The sequence below is a fragment of the Medicago sativa genome, chromosome 2 (assembly GCF_051527215.1).
Source record: "Medicago sativa cultivar Bolivia chromosome 2, Bolivia_mono, whole genome shotgun sequence".
In the NCBI taxonomy this organism is placed as follows: Eukaryota; Viridiplantae; Streptophyta; class Magnoliopsida; order Fabales; family Fabaceae; genus Medicago; species Medicago sativa.
In genome coordinates, this window is record NC_140750.1 from 874,373 (window position 1) to 896,063 (window position 21,691).

At 32.7% G+C, this 21,691-nt stretch overlaps 3 protein-coding genes across 3 annotated transcripts; 1 reads left to right on the forward strand and 2 right to left on the reverse strand.

The window, feature by feature from the left end:
* Positions 1 to 3,242: 3,242 nt before the first annotated feature.
* LOC146943387 (S3 self-incompatibility locus-linked pollen protein) lies at positions 3,243 to 9,985 on the forward strand. The gene is made up of 13 exons (XM_085741645.1): positions 3,243 to 3,412; positions 3,631 to 4,137; positions 4,285 to 4,366; positions 5,109 to 5,170; positions 5,352 to 5,446; positions 5,600 to 5,679; positions 5,818 to 5,901; positions 6,143 to 6,259; positions 7,114 to 7,199; positions 7,294 to 7,400; positions 8,354 to 8,445; positions 8,532 to 8,608; positions 9,104 to 9,985. Exons 1-13 carry the CDS (start codon positions 3,260 to 3,262, stop codon positions 9,593 to 9,595), a joined length of 2,034 nt encoding a protein of 677 aa, XP_085597771.1. The 5' UTR covers positions 3,243 to 3,259; the 3' UTR covers positions 9,596 to 9,985.
* Positions 9,986 to 10,774: 789 nt separating this feature from the next.
* Positions 10,775 to 13,687, reverse strand: LOC146943388 (uncharacterized). The gene is made up of 3 exons (XM_085741646.1): positions 13,355 to 13,687; positions 12,258 to 12,814; positions 10,775 to 11,356 (listed from the first exon to the last, which is right to left on the reverse strand). The coding sequence occupies exons 1-3, from the start codon at positions 13,490 to 13,492 to the stop codon at positions 10,909 to 10,911; spliced, it is 1,143 nt and encodes a 380-aa protein (XP_085597772.1). The 5' UTR covers positions 13,493 to 13,687; the 3' UTR covers positions 10,775 to 10,908.
* Positions 13,688 to 15,909: 2,222 nt separating this feature from the next.
* LOC146943389 (uncharacterized) lies at positions 15,910 to 18,453 on the reverse strand. Its single transcript, XM_085748761.1, has 3 exons — positions 18,255 to 18,453; positions 17,103 to 17,360; positions 15,910 to 16,774 (listed from the first exon to the last, which is right to left on the reverse strand). The coding sequence occupies exons 1-3, from the start codon at positions 18,360 to 18,362 to the stop codon at positions 16,649 to 16,651; spliced, it is 492 nt and encodes a 163-aa protein (XP_085604887.1). The 5' UTR covers positions 18,363 to 18,453; the 3' UTR covers positions 15,910 to 16,648.
* Positions 18,454 to 21,691: the final 3,238 nt, after the last annotated feature.

Consider the following 21,691-nt stretch of genomic DNA (forward strand, 5'->3'; position numbering starts at 1 on the left):
TTTCAACAACGATAAACTCTAATAGCAAGTCTTTTCCAAAATATGTGATACATAAAAGAAATGAGAAGACATTCGCAACGATTTCCCCATCCTAGTATGTATCAGAGCCCTAGACACTTGAGCCGACCAAACCTACAAGTCATCAGTACCTGCACATTACCCACGGTCGAGGCAACATATACGCAGAAGGGGTGAGAAACTTATCCAATAATAATAATATATAATTCATCAAATTAATGAAAACAACAAGCATATCACAATAGACATCATTAATAATGTATATAAATAAACACATAAGCAACGACATAATTATTTTCAGCAACAAGGTACAGCAACAACAACAACAACAACAACGTTATCCACAACGACACCGACAACTCGACAATGCGACAACGACAACAACTCGACAATGCTACAACGACAACAACTCGACAATGCTACAACGACAACAACAACTAATGCATCATGCAGGTGGTACCAATCTACGCGCGTTGAATGCTAAGCATTCCAGGGCATAAGCCCCCAACAAATTGGATGGTTAAAGCATCCCAGGGCATAAGCCCCCAACGGGTGAATGATAAACATTCCAGGGCATAAGCCCCCAACGGGTGAATGATAAACATTCCAGGGCATGAGCCCCCAACAGATGTGAGTATGCAAATGGACTCAACTTGTGTATATCAACATACAACTCCAACAACGACTACAACAACAACATATGTGCCTACAACAATTATGACACACTCCCCAACTTCGACATTAGATGATACAACAACGTCAACAACGGAGAACAACAACATATGTGCCTACAACAATTATGACACACTCCCCAACTTAGACATTAGATGATACAACAACGTCAACAACGGAGGACAACAACATAGCATATATATAAGATCAATTACATTCATCTCAAGGTTCAAAACATCCTTCAAAAGCAATTAAGTTTTGATCAATATCACATAATCCAAATACTCATAAAACATCTCAACTAAGTCCCTAACACTTAAGTTTGAAGTTGGGAAACCAACCATAAGTTTTGGACTAACTTGGGAATAGTTATGCTAAGTTTTCTTAAAGTTTTCTGAAGACCCACCTGGACTATTTTTATCATAACTCAAAATCTACAAATCTTTTCCACTCCAACCCAAGGCCATTATAAAGCTAACTTAATTGTCTACAACTTTCATGTTTACATCAAAAGCCAATTCAAAACAGAAATGGGTGAAAAAGCACAAAAAACGCAGAAACCGAAGTTCTGTCAGCACGAAGGAAACAGAACGTTGGCACGGCCCGTGCCATGCACGGCACGGCCGTGCTCGATTGACAGCACAGCTTTTTCCTTCGTTCTTTCCGTTTTCACCATTTCGCGCATAAAATTCAAACCGTTAAGCGGATTTCAGTGCCGTTTTCGCCTACACGCTCCTGACATTTCCCTCTATCATAATCTACAGAAACATTCAATTTTCCACCACTCAAAAAAATCGATTTCCCAACCTCCCATAATCACTTGTCTGTAGAACATTCAGACACCGACGTTTTCAATCGAAAATCCCAATTTTCAAGCCCTAATTACCCAAAATACATTTCAACAGAAGTTTTCAGGTTCAATTAGGCAATACAGCAATCAAATAACATAGAAGCATGCATCAACAACACAATTCATCATATTATAGCAATTAACCTAAAACTTTCTAACCCTAATACCAAAACACCACAATCATCAAAAATCAGAATTATACATATTATTAGTGAAAGGAATCCCACCCTTACCTTATCTCAGCAAATTCTACAGCAAAAACGGTTGGATTCTCTCTTCCTAGCTCTTCTCCTAGCTTTCTCTTGGTTCTTCTCCACTTTCTCTCCAAAAACCAGTTTTTCTAATGTTTGTACGTGAAAATGTTTCTATCTCTTTTTCTTTCTTTTACTCCCAAAAATATAACTCTTTTCTTTTCTCACTTAACTCCCTTAATTTCTATTTAATTTCTACTTAATTCCCATTAACCAAAAATAAATATTAATTCTACCTATTTCTATTTCTCCTAATATTTCCACAAATAATAAAGTCATATTCATTTAAATAATATACAACCACATAAATCATATATTTCACATAAAATCACATATAGATATAACAAATAAAATTATATAAAAATACTCACACATCTACTAAAATATTAGAACAAAAATGGGGCGTTACATATTGCAATGATAATATTATAACAAGTGATCCGAGCTGACTCAAATGTAAGACCACAACAAAAACACTTTGTGAAAAAAATTTACACGAATAAAAGATCTCATATAGTCATGTCACACTAGTCACGACCCTCTATATTATACTATTTGCAAAATATATTTTGATAAGAATTTATCCAAAATAAACATTGTTTCAACAAAGATTAAATGCACAATTTTTATTATCTATTGAAAAAAACAAAATCAATTGCAATAATTTAAAAAGTAATTTTGCATTCGACATGACTATTAAGAAAATAATTTTAAAAAATAAATTATCTTACAACTTAATATGTGTTGAGCCGACTTCTTTAAAAAAAAATGTGTTGAGCCGACACTACAAGTAACGTATAGTCACATTTATTTGTGATACCCAATTAATCTTACAACTATTAACTCTTTAAAAGTAAAATCAAACACACGCTAAGTTATTTTAAAATACCAAATTAATCAATTATATTTTCTTTATAATATCTCCTTAAAATTTCATTGGTTAACCCACACCCCTTTTCTTATATCGTTTTTATTCAAATCCGTGTGAAAAAATTATATGACATTAGCAGAAAGACTTGTCTGTGTATTTACATTTTCATTTCTATTATTTTAACATTAAAAAAATTCCTATAAATACATCAAATTTTGTTTTTGATCATATAAAAAAATGACATTTTTTAGAGAACTAATTTGTCCATGAACACAAATGTTAGAATTATTTAGCGTTGTATCACGAGAAATTGTTTAGAGTTAATTTTTTTTTTTTGAAAGATTTTTATAGAGTTAATTGTGGTACAAGAAAATTGTGAGAAATTATTTAGAGTAATTTTTGTAGGAAGTGAATTGTGGCACAAGAAAATAATAAAAGAATTAAATCGAGTTTCTATTATTATTAAATATAAAAAAAAATAAAAAAAATGGTAGTAAACTGTAAAGTGCATCGTCGTCGTCCCTCGTTTTAAACGCGAACACGGTTATAAATTAAAAACAAAACCCTTAATTTTGTTTCCATTTTGAATTTGCTGCGATGGATCAAGAACAGACCTTCATTCGTGTTCAGGAGAGGTTTTCGCAGATGCTAACTCCAAAAGTCAGAGTTACTTTGGAATATCTATACCTATTCGTCGCCATCACTTTCTTCTGTATTCTCGTTGTTATGCACGCTAATTACGTTCAACAGGTCTCTCTCTCTGTTTTTTTTTTTTTTTTACTGAATTAGTCGATTATTTACTGAATTGATTGAAATAATTCACCTGTTTTTATTGATTTTTTGAATTGAAAGTAGATAGAGTTAGTTAGGTTTCGCTTGTTTAATGGTGGAAAATGATATAGTGGCGTTGCGTTGGCTTGGAACCTGATAGAGTTAGGTTTGATAATTTTATGTTTCTCTATGTGAAGCCTGGGTGTTCAAGTGAGCTATCTGGAGTGCTAACGTCAGATGCCCAACTTATTCAGATCAAGATAACAAGTGCCGGCTTGTGGTATCACAATGATTCTGAACCAAACATAATAATAGATCCTCCTGATACCAAACCTGTAAAAGATAAAATGGAGCTTTCTCATGTCAATCAAGATGAATCATCCACATTTTTAGGTTCCAACTTCTTGTGGAACTTGATTGGTTCAGGTCCTAGAAGGGGAAATTTGGCATTCAAGTTTTGGAAGGCTGACACTGAATTTCGTCAACATCAAGCTGAGACCTCTACAACCAACCAAAACTCCAGGCCAGTGGTTGAAGATACTGTCATCCAAATTGATCAAGAGGAGCAACCAAGTAGTTTTACCTCATCAGTCAAAGAGACACTAAAAGCGGGAATTACACATTTTGGTAAAAAGTGGTATAGGCGAATCTCATTTATTTGGAGACACACATTGCAAATAATTGCAAGTTTTCAGAAGCTGTGGGTAAGTAGACATATGTTGTTTACTGGACCTTGATTAGCCATATACCGATTATTATGATGCATTCTTGTTGTTGCCTGAATTTATAAAATTGAAAGCTTATCATCAAATTTACTCAAATTTCTTCTAAACTTGAATATTCAAGTGTAGGACTTTGCTGGTGTACACCTGAATCTAGATATTCCCAAATGGATGCATATCCTACATTTGGACAAGGTTAACTCTAATGCAGGTAATTAAAGTATTTCCCTCTTGAGTTTGAATCATAGTGCGTGCCAAAGTGGCAATTTTAAATATGAAAATATTTTATGATTTGTATTAGATCTTTTTATATGAAGAGAAACAAGTATATGCTGTGTTCACTTTTGTTCGATTCTTCATTGACTCCGTGTGAGTGTGTTTTTCCCCCAATAGAATATGGATTATCATAGCTGGTATTGTTCCATAAAAAGTTGAGATTCTTTTTTGGTAGTTTTGAATTTTACGTGTTCACTGGAATAAAACATATAATATGAAATACAAATCACCCAAGGCATGAGGAAGAATGTTGCCTTTATAATGCTGTTAAAGACTGTCTTATCAAGTTATTTGTCTTTGCTTTTTATTCCTATGTGAGAGACCTAGATGTAAATGACCTTCACCCTTTCAATGTTGCTCACTTGGGAAAACTGACATGCTGATTATGTTTGTGTTGTGCAAAAATGGTTTCCTTTAACATTGAATTCTTGGATTCGTAGAAACAATTTGCATAGAAATTTCACTATGAAATATAAAAGTGTGTAGATGTTTTATTGTTGTCAGGTTAGATACTTGAGTCTAGGAGCTTCAGATGATAAATTTTTGAGCCTTGCATTATGTGTTTTTTTCCATGTGAATCAATACGTGATTTTTGTCTCTCTTCCTCTTTTCTCTATCTTTCTCACGTGCTCATTTTGTTTTTGTTATTGTCCAACATGCTGTGTTTGCAATTTCAGTGCAATGGCTTAAAAAGAAAACCAAGCTGTCTGAACCCACATACTTGTACACTATGGAAAAGGTATATCATTCTTCTATATTTATTCAATATATAAGTTGTTTAAGGCTGACTCTCTGCAAGATATAGTATATACTTAATATCTGAAGTAGATTACGTCTGATAAAGCTTCCTTTTATGTCGATTCCCTGTTTTGTTGAAGATTGCTATTCTCTATTGTTGATCATGGAATATTATTCTGCAGGGTTATTTCTTGTTACCTGAAAGTGCCAAGTCTCGTCATAATATACGTACTGTGAATGTTAGCATATCAGCCTGGCACTCCTGCTTTGGAAACAGGTAAAGTCTATAGCATGATGATTTGGTTTTGGTCCCAAAAGTGACAGGTTATCTCCATCGGAGACCTACTTATTTACTTTTCTTACTGATGGTTTTAAATTGTTCCCAAGATTTGATCTTGTATTTTTCAATTGAATATGTTTTCATTTCCAGGTGGCAACAATTACTCATAAACAGATTTGTAGGATATGATACAATTTTAATCAACAGTTTATTGAGTTCTCCTGGTCAAGGTAACTACCTGCTTCCTGGAATGGATAAACTAATGTATATAATTGTTTCACTGAAAGCTACTTTAAACATTTGTCGTCCACATATTTTACTATCCAGTATTTAATTATAGCTCAAATTATTTTGTGAGGTGATGGCAGGTTATCTTTATAATTATCAATCAAAGGAATTCTATAACCTTAGTTTTGCACAAGAAGTTCCTGAAGTCCCTGCTAAGTTTGGAGGTTTGTTAATTTGTCCTTTGATCTTCTTTGTGTAGCACTCCTCATTTGAAGAGATTGTTCTGAGGGTCTTCTTTTGTTAATGTATTTCTTTCTTTTTACCTGCTGATCTCCTGTTGGTCTTACTTGAATAAATTAGAGGGAATGACTTGTACAGATTTATATATAAGAGAGAATCTCTCAGGAAAGGAAAAATAGGAAGCCAAAGTTACTATGTAACTTATGTGTTATTTTTCATGTGCAGACTACCTTGTAATGAAGTGTGGTGTGCTTATGATGTCCTTGTTTGTGTTTTTTACTACCACAATGTCTGTGTCATTTACATTGAGAGAAACACAGACTCGCATGCTGAAGTTTACAGGTAGGCATTACCTGCTCTGTATACACAGATGTTTCGTTATATTTAAACTGGTTTAGTGAGCTTTGCTTGCATTGCATCTGTTATGTTATTCAGCCCATTGCTCCATGTATTAATCACTTGCTATTATGGTATCTTCTTCTAAGATATATGGATAAACTCCCCAATTACAAAATTTTTGCAAAACTTCGAGTATTTGCACATCCTCAGCCAAAGGCCTCAATTCTATCTCAAATGACAAGATATTTTCCCTCAATTCTATTCCTGATAATTCCAAACAAACTAATGGCCAAGTATCCCAAACCCAATTTTTTTTACTCTGTCCTCATGGTGAAGGGTTGTGGGCTGTGTAAAACGCCTGTAGGCTCAAAAGTGCCTTGAACTACCACAGTAAGTTCTGCTGCACTTCTTGCAGCTTGGTTAGCTTGTTAAAGTTTTTAACAGCTGGTTTTTCAATGGGAGCTTGGCTAACTTATTCATTTTTTTTTAAGCTCTGGCGGTTTATCGATGGTCTGCTCCTCCCTAGCCAAATGCCTCAATTCTCTATTAAATGACAAGATATTTTCCCTCTCAACCCCTCTTATTATTTACATACTTCATAACTTCTATCTAACTGACTCATCCTAACAATTCACAACAAACTGTTGGTAACTAACTAATAGTGTTGGGTACTTTCAAATTCAATTAAAATAAATTTATTGGGAATTGTTAGATAGTCATGATTGTCCAAGGTCCTTTGTTCACTAAATCATTGCATAACTATAAGAATAGAGTCATATGGCATAACGGTTCATGGTTTTGCCGTACTTTTTGCATATGCGGGTTTAGCTTTTCACATCTGTCTTTACTCTTTACAGTGCAACTTCAACACCACGCTCGGCATCACCTTCCAACATTTCAGTTGATCTTTGTGCATGTCATTGAATCACTGGTCTTCGTTCCTGTAAGTGCTTATTCGTCAAAATTATTCTTATGAATTTTCTGTGATTTGTGCTATTTCTTGCTTTTGCTGATAAATTGCTTATTTATTTCTGCAGATTATGATTGGTATTCTGTTTTTCCTCTTTGAGTTTTATGACGATCAACTTCTTGCTTTCATGGTCTTGATTCTTGTCTGGTTGTGTGAGCTATTTACTCTTATTAGGTATCTCTCTCTCTCTCTCTCTCTCTCTCTCTCTCTCTCTCTCTGTGTGTGTGTGTGTGTGTGTGTGTGTGTGTGTGTGTGTGTGTGTGTGTGTGTGTGTTTTATGAGTCATAAAGGTTGTTGAAATTGAAATCACTGCTGAGACAGCATGTTTGTGTCTTTGTTGCACAAAAACTATTTTCGGTTTTATAACCAGTTGGGCACAGGCGCCTTTTAATTTTATAACCAGTTGGGGCTTGGTTGTGTTGTGTGTGCTAAAGTCATGTTAGTGGGTCATTAACTAGTGCACAGGCGCCTTTTAATTTTTCAGCAATAAACCAAATAGCCTTTGACTGGTGTAGACGTCTTTGACCGGTACGTACGTAATACAGCAAATTTTTAAAAATGAATGTACGGGTACGTTTTCATAAAACATCAAAAAAAATTATTTTTCTAGTGGATTAATTACATTGTTGTTGTAAAAACATGGTTAGAAAAAAAATCAATTATAATAGAAAATAGTATAATACTATTCGTATTTTAATAATGTGTTTGACCACACTTCTATCATCATGTTGCTTCAGAGATTTACTTTTTGTTCATCTCTTCCACTATTTTGATCAAACACAAGACAGAATTGAAATACAATAAAAAAGCAAAATAATTTCTTATATTTTTCCACCTCCGATACATTTTTGCTGTACCCACTATGGCAAATCAATTAAGTAAAAATGGGTACGGTTTGGTACGTATGGTACGAGTACCATACATGTACCCGGTAAGGGTACTTCACTTTTGGATTATCCATGCTTCAGAGGTAGACGTGTAGTGGTGTTTATGTGCCAGTTCAGTAATGGATCATTGTCACAATTGTATCTACCTGGTGTATGATTAGTCTGGCAGGTTACACTTTCCTGCACATCTATATTGTTATTCTATGATCAGCTAATGAGTGTCTTTACTGTAACTTGCAGTGTCCGAACACCAATATCAATGAAGTTCTTCCCTCGCTTCTTTCTGCTGTATTTTCTGGTCTTTCACATATATTTCTTCTCTTATGCTTATGGTATGTTGATACTGTTTCTTTTTTTCTTGGTGTAGTAGGATTGCATTAATCTTATTTGGAAATGATGAACTTTTTAAAATTTTCAGGTTTTTCATATTTGGCTCTCTCTGCAACTGCAGCTTTTATGCAACACCTTATCCTGTATTTTTGGAACCGGTTCGAGGTAATGATAGTAATTGGCATATTAAAAGCCCAATATTTTCTGTCCCCTGTTTCTTTTTTTTTTTTTCTTTTCTTTTTTTTGTGAGGGGGATTGTTCAAGAAAGGGCTGAAATCATTGCCCTCTATTAAATTCTCCTTTAGGTAGTAGTGTTAAACTTGATGCTTATCATCTCAGTTTGTTTGAAATTATGATCGTTCTTTCCTATATAGGGGGTGTACATATATGCTCGAATTGACAATATTAGCTGAATTGATTTACACATTCATTTGCATTTGTTTTTTTATTTTCATCTTTCATTAACATATGTTCTATATACAACTAGCAAACAAGTTCATACTGGGGTTATAGGATAAGGAGCATGTTTATTATATTTGAGAAATCAATTACTATAATTATTACTTTTTTTATAAAGCTTTCTTTCTGTTTATTTCAATATAGGTTTCGTTATGTATACTCATTTGAATTTCGACCTCTTATATGTTAACTGCTATGTAGATACCAGCATTGCAACGGTTCGTGCAAAATCGACGTTCACAACTTCAACAACACCCAGACTTCCACATCACTTCATCCACTATTCTTGCATCAACGTTACACATCACAAGATTGAACACAAGGAACCCGGGCTTAAGTGCCACAAATTTACCTTCAGGGACAGGGTTCAGACCTGGTTTTGATCAACCAATGCCTCAAAATGGACCAGGAGTTACTGCCCCACAAGGGCGGTCTGAAATTAATCCTGACGGGGTTGCCAACCCTACACAAATTCCTGGGCAAGCCGACACTCGACAAGCTGAAAGGGGACCCAACCCTGGATCCATGAATCCGATCAGTTCCATGTTATTATGGATATTAGGAGGTGCTTCGTCTGAGGGCCTAAACTCGTTTTTTTCCATGTTCAGAGATGCGAGGGACCAAGGACAAGTTTATACTGAAGCTCCTAGGCATGATAACCCTCAGAATCAGGAGAGTGACAGACAACGGTGAAAAGATTTGGTTTAGCGGAGAACTTGTTAATATAGGAATTATGTGCTTGATATCATATATAGGTGATTAGACTGCTTTCTCATTTTTCCAAATGAAAATAGAACAGAAATCATGTATATTATTTTTATTTTTTCCTTTATATATGCTGAAATTTATGCAAGTTTTGACCCTCTGATAGTTCCGGGCTAAATAGAACAATCAATGTAAAATTGTAAATTTCATTCAGTAGATAAGATTGGCAAAATATTTTAACCAAAAAAAGGAACATAGAAATGGCATAAAGAGAAATTTGGTACATAATAAGATCGTATTATTATTATTATTCTAAAACGGTAGTTGCAGTGCATATTCTCGCATGCTTCAGTTTAATTTATGTAAAAATAATTCATAGATCTTCGTTTCCCCCTCTCATTTCTGACTTACGTTTTTTCTTCACTTTTTTTCTTTTTTCCAATCTATATCTATTTTGGTTGCTTGTTAATATGTTGGAAGCGTTATGGTCCTCCCCTTATTTTTGTTGCATGCTTTGCAATTTTGTTAACCATATCATATTATGTCTTTTTGCTGATGATATTCTGGCCAAAATGAATTCCCTGCAAAAGCTTATGTAGGTGTAGAGGGCTAGGCAGAGGTTTGGTATACCTTTTTCAATGTACGAAGGTTACTAAATTTTTCATTTCATTTATATTTTAGATCCATCTCATGTCTTGTTTGGCTAAAATGGACATTTGCATGAGCTGATTCCCAGCTGAAGCTGAAGTAACAGAGGCTAGTTCGAAACTATTGTTACATTTGTTAACCATTGTTTAAGATAGATGACTCTTATATTTGGAGAAATCTATCTCCTCAAATAATTGGATAGGTAAACTCGAATTAATGTCCTATATGAATCAGTAACCTAGTGGTTAGTGCTAATAATGTTGAGTTGCATTCTGTAATCTCCACTTTGCATTGGATGGAGCAAACTGTTCTTGAAGGAGACATTATAACTGAAACTATTGGAGACAACATTAGTTGGAAAATGGTGGAAGTTCCTTTTCTTTTACATTGGTACCCCTACAACACTTCATATGAAAGCGTAAACCAATGTTTCATTCTTTGGGCGTGAAACGCGTGCATTATCGATGTGCTTCAGTTAGTTGTAGCCTGTTATTGGTGTTGTTGAATAGAAGTACAAGGTTGTAAGAAGTCATCAGACCATGCATGCATGCATGATATTATACCAGAATCTTTTTAGAACTGATAGTTTAATATTTTTTGTCCTCTATCATGTTAATTTTTGTAACACAACACATATACAACTATGGTCAATATTAGCAACAATCTTGTAGAATACTAACAACTTCTTCCCTTTGTTCATCACTTAATTCTGTGGGGAAGTCAATGAGGAATTTGACATGAAGGTCACCTCTTGTGCTGTTATTTTTGGGGTTTGGCATTCCTTGACCTTGAATAACCTTCTCAAAACCAGGATATATGACAGTATTCTCAAATGCTAAATTCATTTTTTCACCTCCTAACAGAGGAATTGGCATGGAGCAGCCTGCAAGTGCATCTACTAGAGGAATCCTAACACAAATTTCCAAATCATTTCCATTTCTGCTAAACAAATGGTGTTCCTTTTCATCAATTAAGAATACTATATCAGCAGGGAGGTAACCAGGTTTCTCATCACCTACTCCCTCAAATGTAATCTTTGTTCCTTTTCTCCATCCTGGCTTCACTTCAATTTTTAAAATTTCCTCTTCCTGGATAATCACCCTGTTGCAAAATTTAGTTAGTCATGTCATTCTAAGCAGGTGTCATTTCAAAGAACAATGGTTACCATCGCATTTCACTTCAAAATTTGAAACTTTCTACACCCCATGTTGCATTGGATAGTATCATATACGTTAGAGTTGTCTTATTTTGACCCAGAAATTTGATATCAAATTTTGTCTACAAATTAGATTAGAGGAGTGCTAACATCACACTCTCTAACACTCACTTTCTAACACGTTCTTTTTAAATGGTTAAAATTCATATGTGTCCCACTAAATCATGACTCTCATATAAATTAGGTGGAACTCGTTTAAATTTTAACCAATCAATAAAAGTATGTTGGAAAGCCTGTGTTAAAAAGTGTGCTGCTAGAATTATTCATTAGGTTAATACAGTTAAACATGTTGATTATGTCAAGTGGATGGTTAATGAATATAACAGAGTGTCCAATTCATTGACCATCTACTAAACACAATTAACCACGATTTTGAACGTCATTAACCACAATATTTAGATGTTCTAATCTAAAAGGTTTGTTAATAACCATCCAAATTGTGTTCAAATATACATGAATTTTTAGGTTTTCAAATATACATGATATTCTTAACCACAACTTGTGTTCAAACATATACAATTGAAAATTTTGGTTAGTGACCATTTAAAAGTGTGATTAATTGTGTTAATTAAATGGTTAATGAGTGAATACACCTTGTTATATTTATCGATATGTCAATTTGAATCAAAATTTCATGTCAAAATATCATTTCTCTATACTTTAAAAAAATAAAAAAAAACAAAAAAAAAACTCTATATCCGACCCAAATACCGACTAATCCTAAGGGTCTAATTTCAACGATACCGAAACAAATTACTGATATAGATCACATGAAAAAACACATACCCGGGGTGTTTGATAGCATCTCTAGTAACTTTAATCTTTTTGACACATCCAAAACACAACTCCTCAAGTGTGAATTGAAGGTTTTTCTCAACTACTGGTGGTTTTCTTCTTACTGTTGTTTGTGAAAAGATGATAGGTGTTGTGGATCTACGGTTGAGATTGCTTGAGAGAGACACTGAATGAAAATGTTCCTTTTCTCTAGGATTTCTTATTACAAAATCATTTGCTGGTGAGGATGCACAGTTAGGCAATAGCTCAGGTTCAGAGATATCAAATTTGCTACTGTTTCTTGATATAGAAGTTGATGAACTACTCCTTCTGCTCATAATCCTTTTGAGAGATGATGCCATTTCTGCTGCACCTTTTCGACTTGTACTCCGCGATAATGAGGTTGGTGTTGTGCATCTTCTGCTTCCTTGTCTTGATAGAGGCCTTGTTCTTGGATTTGGAGTTTTTGATCTTCTACTTTCAATTCTTGTAATTAATTTAGGGCTCCAAATGTCTTCATCCACTCTTCTATTTTCATTGTGATCAAATCCTAAGGGTGATGTTGGTTCCTACATGCACCAAATGATCATCACCACAACTTATCACAACATGGCAATGATTTAAAACTCATATACTAGGAAAATTTGAACCACCAATGACAATTCAAGACAAAAAAAAAAAAAAAATCAAATTGATGTCTTATTTTGTTGCAAGACCAGCAGTGAAATTCACATACATTGAGTGCGGAAAAGAGGGGTATCACGCTTCAAATCCACATCTCAGCACATCAAATGTCTCTGCAAACTTTTACCATTTGCACTTGCATGACTCTTGTTTTGATGTTTCTATAATACTCACAAATGAAACTATAGATATATTTTATTTTTGTTGGGCGATTCAACATTTTCTAGTAAAATATTGTGATAAGTTTATTAATTTATATGAAATGTTAATAAATTTTTTTTTCTTCTTTAGATTGAATGATAGGATTTATCACATCAAAAGTAGGTAACATTTTTCAATGGAGATTAATTAAATGTGTGTTCTTCCAAAATGAACATTTGAGGATGAAGTATAGAAGCATGCATGTAAATATTCATTAAGATTACCTCATTGTGTTTCTTGTCATGATGTCGTTTGTGTACAAACGTTTTGCAAACCTTGCTAACATCTTTCAATGATTTAGTTTTTGGCATCTTAAAGAAATTGTGCAAATCCAATGTTGGGGAGCGTGGATTATCTCCCATTGCATTGGAGAAAGAGGAGGTGCCAATATTAAGAGAAGAGAAATAACGATGAAGGAAGGTAACAATGTCCAGAGAAAGAAAAGAGGATGATGGAAAACAAATTCAGGTGAAAAAACGTATGAACAGGTTACGTTTGATTGATTGTGTTTTTGTTTTTCATATTATTACGTGTATTTTATCCTATGTTTAGTAAACACTACTTTTGCTAACGAATGAAGTTGTAACTAGAACTTTTTGTTACGGTTGCCATCAACAAACCCCAAACCCATCATTTTAGTCTTATCTTCTATTGGCTGCATATAATTTTTTTTAGGCTAGTAAATAGGCAATTACCCCCCTGAAATTGTAAGTTTCGTCAATTACCCTCCTGAAATTAACAAAACTTCAATTACCCCCATGAAATTGCGCAACGTTAATCAATTTACCCCCTCCGTCAAATTTTTCTGTTAGTCAATATGACGTTTTGCAATTACCCCCCCTAAAGTTTTACACTTATGTGCAAAATAACCCTTGAACTTAAAAATTTATATATTTTTTTGTTGTACTTGGCTATTCATTTATAACTTGATGTTGTTTACCTTTTAATTTTTTTCATGTGATCCTTCATCAACAATCAACATGTCATTTTAATTTTACAGAATTCAAATATTTGGTCCCAAAGTCAAGTTTAAAGAATTCCTACATTAAGCAGCACACTATAAAGCATAAGGCTTCCTACACTTATCAACAAGAAACCTTGGGATGGATCCATATGTACAAAATCCTTCGATTGAAGGTTATGGAAGTGAATGAAACCTCCATATTTGAAAACAGAGCCAAACATTATTAGGGAAAAAGCACTTCCAATAATTTTCTTCACTCAAAAAATTGCTTGAAAGCAGAGCTAAACACAATGGTCAATGTTCTCATCCATATGCAAATTATCTCTCATCATGTATAATTAATGCATATGCATTGAAAAGAGAATCACATATAATATCAAACTAAACATTACAAGTGTCCAAAGTTTGACATGATAGTATTGAGAATTCATATGACATAGATGCTGGCATTAACAAAATTACAAAGTATCAAAATAACACAGCACAGCTAAACATAACATTTCAAAAGCTCACGAGTTCTTTCTTTTAATGATACTTTAGCAACAATTTTTTTCTCATCAATCAACTCAAAGCAATAAGTGTCTCCAATCTCCAATTTGCAATCTTTCTTAAAGCTAACGGTTAATTGTTTACCTTTAATATCTTTTGAGTCAAGTATAAGGAAAAAATATATAAATTTTCAAGTTCGAGGGGCATTTTGCACATAAGTGCAAAACTTCAGGGGGGTATTTGCAAAAAGTCATGTTGACTAACAGAAGAATTTGACGGAGGGAGTAAATTGATTAATGTTGCGCAATTTCAGGGGGTAATTGAAGTTTTATTAATTTCAAGAGGGTAATTGACGAAACTTACAATTTCAGGGGGGTAATTGCTTATTTACTCATTTTTTTTAGGCTAGTAAACTTATATATACACATATTTATATATTCAAACAATCATGCACAAAATAATGTATGGGTTTGTTTTTGTGGCGATAAAAATTGATTTTGGATGATTTAATTTTTTAAATTTGATTTGAAGTTAAAAATAAATTGAATTTACAGTTAGTCATGTATGAATATATTCATGTAAAAGATGATTGAATAATATATTCGAGACTAACTGTGCTAGGTCAATCCACAACTAAGTAATTTGGGGTGCTGCCCTAGCTTTTTTTTTTTTTTTTTTTATAATATTATTATTTTTACCAAATTTTATAAATATTTTTTTGTTGCTTATACTATTGAATACTTCAGCTTTTTGTCTTCACTTTTTTTAATAAACCTTTTGTCTTCACTAAAAATACTACATTACGCCACTAAATATAAATTCACTCTATGATATGAAATTTCCTCCTATAAATTTTCTGATTAATCAAAAGCAATATCATGAATTACTTCACACACATAGTGTTGAATTTTTTTTTTTTTTTAACAAATACTTTGAAAATATGACAATGTGTTAAAAGCAGTTATACAAATTTATCCCATGTGATTATATTGACACCACTGGCTGAAATTTTTTATTCGTCCATGAAGATAAAAATTCTATCAATATGATTGATTATTTTATAAAGAAGTAACACCCATCATCTAACAAACTGATTCCCCTCAAAAAAAAAAAATCTAACAAACTGATTATATAAGGATGAAAATTTTCACTGCAAAAATAAGACATCACTAGTCATTAATCATTTATATTCATGCACCAAAATCAACAGTGGTGGACATGTGTATATTAATATTAGGAAAAACTCGAATTCTACTTAGAATAAAGATAAGATATGATTCTAATTTATAAATATGTTACTCTAATATTAAACCAATGTTGTAAGGATGAATTATATCAAATATAACCAAGCATACACCAATCAATGTTTTGGCATTATTGAAACGTTTTTCTGTAGTAACTTATTTAATCTCCAACTATCACCATCATATAAGATTGCCCACAAAAACAATATTAAAGTTATATCCGGAAAAACAACCCAATCCAAACAAAATGGAAAAACAACCAAACATAATAATGTGATGAGAATGATATGAAATCATCCCTATTATTCAAAGGTGATTGCTCAACAGATCCCTCATATTGCTCAACATATCAGAACATGACTTTTGATAGATATTTTTTTTGCTTAAAAGTGTATCGAAAAACGAACTTCCGATCGTTATTTTCGTAAAATTTTGAACAATTGAGAGAATTTATGAGCAACCTTTTTATTCAAAAATAGAAAAATGAGCTATAGGCCCCCAACCCATTAGGAAATGACTTTTGATAGATATTTTTTTTGCTTAAAAGTGTATCGAAAAACGAACTTCCGATCGTTATTTTCGTAAAATTTTGAACAATTGAGAGAACTTATGAGCAACCTTTTTATTCAAAAATAGAAAAATGAGCTATAGGCCCCCAACCCATTAGGAAATGACTTTTGATAGATATTTTTTTTTGCTTAAAAGTGTATCGAAAAACGAACTTCCGATCGTTATTTTCGTAAAATTTTGAACAATTGAGAGAACTTATGAGCAACCTTTTTATTCAAAAATAGAAAAATGAGCTATAGGCCCCCAACCCATTAGGAAGTTGAAGAAGAAGGATCTCCTCCCATGATTCCAGGTGGTGGGACAGAACCTGAGGCAGCAGGGACATCTCGACGAACCATATGTTTCTTGTAGTAAATGCCACACGCATTGCACAAAGTCTGCACATATATAACATAGAAGACTATTGTTATGGAAACATAAAGATAAGAATAATGACGATCGTAAAATAGTTATTAATATTACTATTATTAATAAATAGTGTGTTTCCTAATTTCTTTTTTAATTAATTATTAGATTGTATAAATAATGTCTCAAAAATTCAACTAAATTGGTGGGCTAACTGCATGAACATTTTGGTATGTTGGAGCGTGAGTTTCAATCCTTAATTCCTTACTTTTTATATATAAGATCGATGTGTTATTCTCCACACTAGACTATTTGACATAATTTTTTTTAACTAATAATCAGTTGGTGTTGTAAATTTACCTTTGGAACCATAGGTCCAGAGCGCCACATAGGAGTGTTTCTTGTCTTGCAATGAAAATTTGTGCAGAAGGTGGTCGGATCAGATGGACGAGCTCGTCCGCGGCGGATGTAACGGCGCCGTCCCACGCCCAATGGCATTTCTTGATGGGCACGGACATGGAAAGAATCAGTACAATACATCGGTTGAGCATCAACCAAAATTGAGACAGCAGCAATTGGAGCAGTAGCAATTGGTTGGACATTGTTTGCAATTGGATCCTGTTCACAAACGTTAGTTTTGAGTGTATTTGAGGTGTCGCCATTTTATTATTTCAATAAAAATAAATACACAATCATTTTATTTAATTATTTAAAATCACATAATAACACTAGTTGTTCACTTTTTGTATGTTAATTATTCTACCGTAATTAAGTCTCTGACGTTTGGTAGGCATCCTCAAATTTCCCACCATTTATTTGGTGCATTAGACTTGGTATGCGACTAAATACCAAAGTCAAGAAACGTCTAATTTTTACTCACATGATGATTAAATTGCATCATCACATAAAAAATTGAAGAAAAATAAAGGAAAATCCCCAAATCACATGTCGAGAGATAAATTTATGGTAAAATTCATAGAAGAGTGACACACAAGATCTTATAATGATGATTAAATTGCATCATCACATAAAAAATTGAAGAAAAATAAAGGAAAATCCCCAAATCACATGTCGAGAGATAAATTTATGGTAAAATTCATAGAAGAGTGACACACAAGATCTTATAAGTTAGACTCAAAAGTTTTGATTAGCGGGGACATACTTCTATGCTATGATGAATATTTATAAAAATACATCAAATATAAGTGGTAAATAATAATTTTATATAAAAAAAAGTGACAACACATAATTAGATTCACGTATAAAATAATTGCATAATAACAAAATATCCTAATTAAATTAATTTGTCTTACAAGTCGATTTTGTACAAATGAATTAAGTCTAATATAATTTTTTTTAAGGAAAAAGTTCTAGTTTTTTTAACAGCCATGTCAATTTTCATCTCTTAGATGATACAAAAATCGACAATGTTAACTTTTTTTAACAGTCATTATATGTACTACTATTATGTATGTGACATTCATTATTATAGAAAGAGAAAAAAAAACTTACTTTAGGGATATTTTCAGTATTGCTCTGAATGAGTGATGAAACCTGACTTTCAGTGTCTGAATTCACGTCCTCCTCCTCAAAATATGGCATGTTTAAGTCAAAGTCCATTCTTGAAAACAGTGACTTGATGGATCTAATTCCTGCAAAATATTTTTATGAAAATCTAATATGTGTGAGATTTGTTGTGATAAAAATCTCTTCTCCGTGCTTAGTATGTGTGAGATTCGTTGTCAAAATAATTGACAATCCATATATTGTCAAACAATAAATAACTAGATGAGTTAGTTGCAATTATTGAAACAATAATTGTAAAAATCGGTTAGGGTTTGTGTGTAGTCGGAAGAGTGAGTTTGCACTTTAGTCAATAGCATATGGATCATCCGATTAACCAACTTAAATTTTAGGATAGAATTTTATATTTAAAAACAAATAAACTATGAACTAATTGAATTGTTCGATCTTGGTCAAACAATCTAGATGTGTTGAATGCATATGATTTGACCGTAATCAATCCAAATCCGTAAAATTGTGATATTCTTATAATTTTTTTTAGGGATGGCAAATGCTTGTTGTCCCGAAAATAATACTCACCAGAGCATCACGATAGTTCAAAAGGTAACCACATAATCACTTCCTCATCTCTCAACTGCCCATGTATTCCAATTATTTTCAAATCCAACGGTTGCCATTTAATCGTGAAAAATTCTTGATGTGTTTTTTCGCTTTAAATAGCATCACTGTTTAGGGATATTCTTATAATTTTAAAAGAGTCAATAACGTTATCCAATAAAAGTACATGACAAGAAAAAAAAAAATGTTTGTAAGCGCATATTTATAACGGATTAATGAAAATAAAACAAATTTACCTAGAAATGAATCAAAATTTTCTTAAATTATGCGAAGATGATAAAAAAATCTGTTACACAATGACAAATCCAACTAATAATCCAACCATAGGGAAAAAATTAATATTTTGTCAATATAAATATAAACGGTATAATGGAATGGTTGATACAATTGGCTAGTAGGTATATCCAAATCATGCAAATAATGTTAAAATGATGCACACTATCCAATTTATATCAAAAAAAAAAAAGAGATGATGAACACTATGATCACAATATTAAAATACATAAAACAAGACTCTTGACCCGTGCTACCTCACGGGTCCTACCTCGTAGAAGTTAATCGAATAAGTCGCAACGATGTAAACATATATAGTTAATAGAAGTTTTATAAAAAATTAAAAATATGTTCCCTTCTACGACAATGATATCAACAAAATGAAATGGTAGCATACATAACAAAAAGGTTTAACTTTAACTATCAAGATATGTTACGAAAGACTTCGTGATAAATAACATTTGAGGTCGTATTAGTATTCTCTCCATCTCGTCTGGATTTTCCTTATCACGGATGAGCCATATATGGGTCACACGTACAATCAACTTCAAATCCTTCTTCCCACCTGTCACGGCTGAGATGGAGGTGAAAATGTTTGCCATCTTATCAACTGAAAGAAACAGTAATGTGCTAAAAGAACAAAATAGTTGTATTCTCACAACTAGTCCCACTTATATAGTTAAGAGTTAAATGTGTTGTTGGCTTCATGATTTGTACTTAAAGGAAGATAACACTTGTCTGGTTTTGGTTTTGAAAAATCCAAAATAACGTGCATGGACATTTAACAATATTAGCACACTAGTTAATTGATTGGTGGTAAGTGAAAAGGCAATACAATTGATATCTGAACTCACTATTAAAGCATATGGGATTGTGGCACATTTGATAAATGATTAATTGGAAAACCTGAAGCATTTATGACTGTGTAAGTAACTGTGTAAATTGTCTGCACGCTACAAAATTTAGTTTTGGTTTCTCAGCCAATGCACACGCATTACTGACCTTATATTGGGCCACACAATCATCAAAGCTTGTCTGGCGACCTTTTAGATTATAACAACCGAGCAATAAATTCACAAAACACCTGCACCAAATGGGATATTAATTGAGGTGACTTTGTATATACTAAATACTCATACGAATACAATTTATGTGACTCTTCAAAAGACGTGCAAGCACGTCCACCAACATCAAAATGATATTCACTACGTGGAAGAAGATCTGCACAAATCCTTTCATGTTATTTGATACTAAATTACTACATAAGACAAATGGAGAGAATTAAAAAAAGTGACATCATAATTTTCTACGGAAAACGAAAAATACAAAATAAAGATCTTGGTCATTATTTTGTTAAACAAAGTTACTTATTTGAAATTACCTTCATAATATGATTTTCATATCTATACAATATGCATTGCTGAAGGAGTGTTAGAATGAAAAGTGTCTTATAAAATAACATGTATGTTTCATAAAATGTTATGTAGTAACATCATCCACACGATCTGGACTTGCTGTCTATAATTAATCTGAGAATTATGATTTTGTGCAGATGCTTAGTTTTCGATTGATTTGAGCATTATATATTGTATTGTGTCTTGCGATCACATTTTAAGATGATATGCGTGAGTTATCAAAATTCTGAACTCATATTTTTATATAAGAATTTAATTATCAATATGAATTATGTTGTCTTATGCACTGTACTGTTAATTTTAACGTCGAGATTTGATCAAATACTTTTAGTTTAATAGTTCATTTTCATGGCGGCATAAGAGTTTTTATTCACAATTTATATTACTGGTAAACAATCATCCATAAATTGCATTTAGTTTAATAGTCAAACGAAGAAACATTTTCAATATCATAAATTGCATTAAAATTAAAAGATAGTACATTAAACTAGAAAGATAATACCATAAATTGCATTAAAATGAAAAGATAATTCAAAAACATCAAAATGGAACCAATCGATAATGTACATGAAAGGTATGAGATCTACGGCTGAGATGTAGGGAGTGGTTGACTGAGATGATTAACATTAATTACGTATTAGGGAGGGAAAATGAGGATGGATTAGGGCTAACATGCCAGCTTGGCAAGTGTAGCTTTTATAATAAAGGATTTGCATTATCGGGGTGCAAATTGTGATATAATAGTTTTTACACATGTAGTGCAGTAGTGGAATTCCACGGTCTATTAGTTTTATCTATATTTCCTCCCTAAAAGGAGTATTTTTAATTTTGATGGCTTGACCTTCTTAGAAATGCCCTCTAAACAAAATATAAAGTGCTATAGATTAGAGACAATCACCTATGATTAATTCTTTCAAGCACAAAATATGTGTCACCAGGGGCGAAGCTAAGTTAAACCTATGGGGTAGCATTGGCTACCCCAATTTTTTTTGTTTTATTTGAATAAATAAGCATAATTTATATTTAGCTACCCCAATAATATATATTTAGCTACCTCAAATAAGTTTATTTATCATAAGTTAGCTTGATAGATTTATTTCATCTTATTTTTTGTATAGT